This window comes from Seriola dumerili, unplaced genomic scaffold, assembly GCF_002260705.1.
Source record: "Seriola dumerili isolate Sdu_G_001 unplaced genomic scaffold, Sdu_1.0 BDQW01000155.1, whole genome shotgun sequence".
Lineage (NCBI taxonomy): Eukaryota > Metazoa > Chordata > Actinopteri > Carangiformes > Carangidae > Seriola > Seriola dumerili.
The window spans coordinates 1,886,633-1,893,893 of NW_019174410.1; the positions used below are offsets into that span (position 1 = coordinate 1,886,633).

General features: G+C 40.4%; 1 protein-coding gene across 3 annotated transcripts in view; it reads right to left on the reverse strand.

Moving 5' to 3' along the window:
- gabrb3 (gamma-aminobutyric acid type A receptor beta3 subunit) overlaps nt 1–7,261 on the reverse strand; it is a 50,884-nt gene that overhangs the window by 23,763 nt on the left and 19,860 nt on the right. For 2 of the 3 annotated variants that reach the window (XM_022751382.1, XM_022751383.1), the window contains exons 1-2: nt 3,213–3,296; nt 3,057–3,124 (exon numbers count right to left, since the gene is read on the reverse strand). In XM_022751382.1, coding sequence (XP_022607103.1) covers nt 3,057–3,124; nt 3,213–3,285 — 141 coding nt within the window. In that variant the 5' untranslated portion in view covers nt 3,286–3,296. Of the gene's footprint in view, nt 1–3,056; nt 3,125–3,212; nt 3,305–6,480; nt 6,529–7,261 lie in introns of those variants that run through there. The other variant, XM_022751381.1, reaches the window with a different exon arrangement.

The following is a 7,261-nucleotide window of genomic DNA, read 5'->3' on the forward strand; positions in this document are numbered from 1 at the left end:
ACTAGAATATGAGACTGCTACAGGAGCATCACAATAATATATAAAATCAAAAATGCTAATTATGATGCTAATATGTAGCGAGCTCTTTACATCCTCCTCCATTGAAGACAATGGTAAACCAACAAAAATGATGACGATGATAATTACCAAAACGACACAGAAGGAGATGAGGCATGACGGCTCATCTTGCTTGTGAAGGCTGTTAATATGTGGACTGACAGAGTGATAGACCAGTTGGGTGCAGGATGCCGGGACTGATTGGATTAAAGAGTAACTCCAGGTAATTGCAGGTTCACAGCAGCTGACAAACAGTAAATCTGAATCAAACACTTGTTTGGACGGTTATAAATTTTCTTCAGCAGCCTGTCCAGATATAATCAATAAACCAAAACCCTGTAGTGACATCAGAGTAAACGCCTCAAATAACATCCAGTGACAGATCCTGATATTTTAAAAGGTGCAAAGAGTGCTGTGTTGAATGTGAGGTACTGCACAATATTTGAATATACTCGGTGTCACTCTGCAGTCTCAGGGTGTTGGGAGGATTCTCCATAAACACACAGGTTCGTCTGCAGCATCGAGATGCTCTAGTGAGCAAAATGTGAGAAGAAGCTGCAAATGTCAAAGCCCTCTGGAGGGGGGGGGGGGTACAGCTTAGACAGAGGAGAGAGGAACAATGTTGTTCAGGACCACAGATAAACTCCCACTGCTCCCACAATACCCTGAAACGTGTGATCTATAGCTCCAGGTATTAAAGTAAAATGGAGGAACGGTCTTGAGGTCACTTTGCTTCCTGAGTTTGACATGTTCGAGCGGCCTGACTAGCGATCCTGCTGGTTTCCTGTGTGTTTGATACATACATCTTCAAAAGCTGGATATTTTTGGATATCTGACAAATAAAACAAGTGACTCTTTTTATAGTGCCTCATGGACAGGATGCAATCAGCTCCTGGTGCTCTATCATTTGTATTATGGGTAAATCATTTTTAGCACATGCTCAAGTGCCGCTGGGAGTATTTATTTTCTAGAGAGGTCCAATTCCTGCAGCCTGAGGAAGAGCTGTATTTCCTCTGTCCCATCTGCATGCCTCCAACCATTAACACAGACAGGCTGATACGATCGCCACTGAGGAGGCCAAATGCTTTCACACAGCATGGCTACACAGACAAGCAACTCTCAAGTTAAAAGCAGGTGTGGTCTCTAATCCGGAAATTAAGTTTGGCCCATTAAGTGCTGAAATTTACTTGACTGATTATCGCTTTCCATGTGTAGGTCTCTATTTAAACAGCCTCAGTTTAGTAGTCGGATTTTGAACTAATGACAACAAGAACTATGGCTTGGATGATTAAATTGGTGCATTATTTATGTACAATTTTAAAACAGTGAAGCTAACAAACAAAGGGCACTAGTCATCCTACATGTAAAGCCAATTATTGTATTTCAGGTGTTTTTAAAGACACTGTAGACAAACACAATGTAGAAAAATGCATTAAAAGTTTGCTGAATTAGCAACGTTCAGACATCTATCGCTAGGTTCCTTCAATACTGAAGAAAACTTAAAAACATGATGATTCTCAGAGAAGTTCTGGAGTTTTGAGGAGCGCCTTTTATACTGTGGTGATACCCCCAGAAAGTGTAAGACACAGTAAATCTAAAAATATGTGTTTCATGTTTATGAGTTCAGATTCAGCTGAGTTATAACTCTGAGAAAAAGTGTGGATTTTGAGATTTTGTCATTTAAGAAATCCAGTTACAACATGAAAAATGAAAACCTCTCAAATTTCATCCGTCTGCAACAACAAAATACGCTTTATCTGCATTAAAAAAAGATATATATAACCATTATATATATAACCACAATATATATATATATATATATATGTATATATAACCACAATATTTAACATGACAAGCTGAAGCTAACTCAACTGTCTTAGTTGAATCTCAGTTGTCACTGGAGGCAAGTGTTTAGCTTCTCTGTGGTTCTCACTGTCCCTGCTGTTGTGTAGAGATGCATTAAAATGCACCATGGGTACATTTCATCACACACACTTGTCAGGACAGCATGTCAGGGGCTATTTCCTCTTGGTACCATGTGATCAGGCATCAAGCTCTGTCAGCAGTTCACACCAATGATAGATGGCATACAGGCATTAAACTGTAGAACGAATGGTGTGCCAAGCCCGTCATTCATGCACACGCACACACACACACACACGCACACACACACCTCTGAAGGTCTGGCTTGCTTTTTTTTATGTGGAGAAGACATGACAACAGGACTTCCTGACCTTATCTCCTAACAGGACCATTAGGGCATCGCTGCTAGTCTCACAGTTATGAAGCAGGATTTAAACCAAACCAAATAAACCACTCTAGACAAGAGCCTCTGTAAACTGGTTTTATCAGTTTACATACAGCAGTTCAGGAGGTTGTACAGATTACTGTGTGTTGTAGTTTTAGATTGAGATTAGTTACATTTTTAATGTTTAATGTTTTTTAATGTCATTTACTAAAGATTTATAGATCCGTTATAAGCCATTCATAAGAAAAGGTTGTAAAAAAATTCATTTAGGCTAATGTTTACTTTCTAACAAGGCACCATTTATAAAGGGATATGAGTTATAATGGCTTTATTAATCCTTAATAAATAATTTACTGATGGTCTATAGATCATTTATGAGAACAATTTGATAAGTGATATGCTCCCATATAACTGCTGACATGAGAAACCCATGATTTATTACTGGGATACCAACATTTACGAATACATTTTTACCAAATAAGATAAACACCAACCATAGGGGTTTTTTCCCACAACCTGGCAACCCAAAATTCTCTTAATGATGGCAAATAACTGATATATAAAGCTTTAGTAAAATATTAGTTAACCATTAATAAAAGCAATAGTTATAAACACTTTCTAAATGAACTGAATCCCTCACTGTAACACTTTACATCAATTAATTTCCGGTTTATTAATAGTGAAAACAAAGGTCGTCCAAAGCTACAAATGACTGAAGGAAAAAATGAATGAAGGTTTGTATAAAACTTACCATGTTGACTTCTGACACCATGTCTATACTGGCCACGTCTATACTCATGCCAACAGCAACCGGTGGACCTTAAAACACACACAATAAAGTTACCTATGGACTCGTGGGTGTAAGGAAACATTCAGGGAGCCATTAGGGTGAAACGGACAGACATACCTCCAAAGTCTGGTCGGAGACGAATGTCATATCCTTTCAACAGTTTATCCACGGTCTCTTTGACAAAAGACATGTTCCCCGGCTCGTTGACGCTGAAAGAGAACAAAACAACAAGGACGGTAACTCTGTTCGAAGACGGACACCCACACTTGTGTCCGGTTTTATCCCCCTCAGACACTCACCTCTGAGCGCAGCACATCACTGCCACGACCAGCGGCAGGGAGAGAATGTCAAAGAGCCCTGTTTTCTGGGATCCCCACATCCCTTGCGTGGTGTCTGGAGGGGTGGGTGCTGTCCAGCGGTCAACAAATGACTAAATGAAGAAGCCACGGTGCTCAACTCTGGCGCTCCCCCCTGAATCAGGTGAGACTACTTCCACATGATGTCTACCCCCCCACCACCACCACCCCACCCCCAGTGCTATAACATGCTTCATGAGGCAGAGGCGCGCTGACTCGGGTGTCAGATGTGTTCATCTCTGCCTGTGATACGGCGGCGGAGCCGTGAAGCCTCAGTCGGGCTGCTCCACATCTCCAGCCACCGTTTAGCAAACATCCATCACAACAACAGAAATCCACAGGTCCGCGGTCCGCGCGTAAAATACACTGCGAGCTGTCGCCCAGGTTCAGAGTAAAAACCCTTCTTCTTACAAACTCTGAGTTTGGGGAAATGAGTCTGCGGTGTCAGTCTGCGCGAGGCTCTCCTGGTAATGATGAAAGGGCACGTGACGGTCTACTTATAGGAGCTTATAAAAGCGGCTGTCCTGACCCGAGAGTCGCAGACAGAGCAGGAGGTCAATCATTGAGAGGCAGAGGCACATCCTATAGGGGCTAGCCCCTCATTACCTGTAGGAAAAATACGCTAACTGGGAAGGGATAAGAAGTTCCTCAAGCCAGGCTTTTTAATTGTTGAACGAAGAAATGAAACATTTTTATTCTTACAAAAGGAAAAGTTGAATTCATTAGCAATGAAATAAACAGCTCTGTTAATTAGTAGGCTATATTCAATCTTGCGTCTGCTTATTCGGTCTGGTGTGACCATTAGCTAGCTTTAAGTAGATATTACCTTTACAGGTGACATCGCTGAGCCAGTTTAATGACTTTATTACTCTTCACTGCTACATGCTAATGTAGGTTTGCATACGGACGGTAGAGACATGTCCCTACTAATATTTGAGTGAACTCCTTCGCACTTTGTTTGGAGTGAAATCATATAAGATCATTCCGATGTGGGCTGAGCTCTAGGTATCATGGTATCCTTGATTTTTTTTTAACCATAATCATAAAATAAATCAATTTTAAAATGCGCTACTCTGGCTCTGATGCAACTGTCTGTCTCTGATCTATAGTTTCCACTCTGTGATCTGGAACAATGTCCCGCCCACAGCACGACGTCACGAGTAATAGCCTATCACGTTGAAGGCTGCTGTGTACACAGCCGGTTGACGAGGGTAGCGCCAGTTAACGAGTGGAGCTGTTTGTCGAAGGTAAGACAGCAGACATTCCTGAAGCTGTAATAAACATCACAATCCTTCATACTGAAGTTACAACAACACCACACTCTGATGAACAAGTTCATCTGCTGGTTCAAGACACACCGAGCGAGAGAGAGAGAGAAGCTAGCGCTAGCTGCTAAGATAACGTAACTAGCATCGGAATAGCATGTAAACAACTGCTCAATTAGTGAAAGTCGTTAAAAAGAGCAGAGAGCTCTGGGTGCTAGAGCAAAACTAGTGTAAGTTTAAATGTACAGCAGGTAGTTAGTAACTGTAAAGAAGAAAACAGCGACTTTAACTGTGTTCAAACAGACCAGCAATAAACTACCAGTAACAGAAACTCCACAGACTGGAGATGAAACACTACACTGACGTCAACACGTCAGTACGTCAACGGTCATGAGCTACTGTTGCTGAAAAGACATTTTACTACAAAAGTAAAATCACTGTGTAATATTAGATAAAAGTACAAAGTGAGTCAGTTAAAATGTCTCGGAGTAAATGTGTTAAGTTACATTTTAAGGGAAGAGGTAAAACATGTTATATGGTGATAATAATGATATATGATTAAACTATTAAACTAAAGAGCATCTTTAGGCTGCCAGGTGTATCAGTGTACAGGTGAGAACAGCACCAAAATCAAACAATTAATTCCAGTCAGGCTCTTTGCGGCCAGGGCATACAACTGACAATTACTAATATACACTCAGTTTTACTCAGCAATTTATTAGAAACATCCAGCTAAAACTGATGTAGTCTAATACAACAGCCCTGCAGTAGATCCTCCTTCATTAAGATTATAGTGTACTATTTTGTTTATTTTTTGTTTTTTTCTTCGTTTTTTAAATTGAAGTGTCGATATACATAAGAAGATACATTTGTGGTTTTAAGTACTAAAACCATCTCAATATAACACTTTCTCTCTCAGGCTTCTCTCTGGAGGTCTAACAAGTAAAGAGCGTTTTGTGTTGGTCCCTGAGCCTCTCTTCTGATTGGCTGACTGTTCCCTGAGTGATGCAGGCCCTGGCCAACCACAGGTAACAGACTGTAGCCTACAACTGTTGCTTGCTAAAAATTCTGTTTAAAAAGACTGGCAATAGTCAGTGAGCACAGAAATGAGCCGAACAGACGATCAAATTTGGACGGTAGGTCCAGGTGGGCCATGCTGGGGGCGTGGCTAAGGGCGGTGAACGTATAGGTGTACTATCGAAAAGTTACGGGCATCCTGATGGATATGTTTGAGGCTCAGTTTCTTAATACAGGCTGTGTGCATTTCTCTGTGGACTGAGCGCTTTGATTCTTTCACTGTATTAATATAGAACCTAGACCTGCTTTATCGAAAAAGACATGGAAGTCTCACTTTCTACAATATGGGACCTTAAATCCGGCCCTGATGACTTTGTTCATGGCAGCAGAGAGAGCGAAAGAATCTTTGGATCTGGTGTGAAATACTTTTGCGTCGCTCAATTTCAATTGTTGCTTTGACGAGAAATGTTGAGAAGAAATCTATCTGTTCTTTCTCTCTGAGCTCTTTTTTTGTTTGTTTCCTACAGTATTTTCTGTGGTGAAAGAAGTTCAATATCACTGCAGGGAACGAGAGTGTGCTTCAGCTGGACTCTTCCCAACAAATTTCTTCATCTGTTTAATCAAGAAATAGACACTGGTCTGCAGCTACATTTCAGAAATAACCTTCTACTACTCACTCTACTGCTTTTTATAAGTTTTCATTTTTTAATATCCTTCAGAAAACAACATTTAGGGAGTGATTCTTACCTTGTATCATAGATGGCGTACAACTTTTTGTTCCCATCAACAGCATTCCTGTAAATGCAAAAAAAGCAAGCCGTTACTTTCTGTGTCAGTACAGTGGTGAGTTTGACTGTTTGACCCTGCTGGAGTTTTGTTCCAGTTTTAAATCAGTGTCAGAAAACACAAGTACCAAAATCATAAAAATGCTACAGTTTCAAAAACAACAAATCTTTTAAAATTGAAAAAGAAATCCACCCCTATACGACAGTCAGTTGTAGGTGAGTTGACCCTTATCCTGGTGGAAGTGAATGCACAAAGATGAGATATTCTGTGTGTATTCTGAGTTATATTTGTGCTGCTGGCGGAAGTGTATGACACATTGTCTCCTCCAGTAATCTGGACCATTAACCAAAAAAATTTGTGTCCCACTTAAGTCAGGGCTACACAAGGTTGACAAGGTCAAAAATGAAAAAAATTGCATATAAGGGAAACGCAACACATGGGACTAGAGATACAACCATTCAACTTTTACTCTGCTGATTCTAATGCCTGAAATCTGGGTATCAACGTATCAGAATCAGGACAAATATACAACAAATATGCTGTCATTGTTGCAAGTTTAAAATCCAGATAACACTACTTTGACTGCATGGAACTGGGGATCATTGCTGTGTAAGTTAACATGAGGCTGTAACTGTAACACACAGCCCCTTAACTTTTTTTCTATTCTGCATATTTTAGTTATAGACAGTTTAGAAAATTGCATTGATGTGATACAGTTACATTTTAAACTCACAGAAGACTT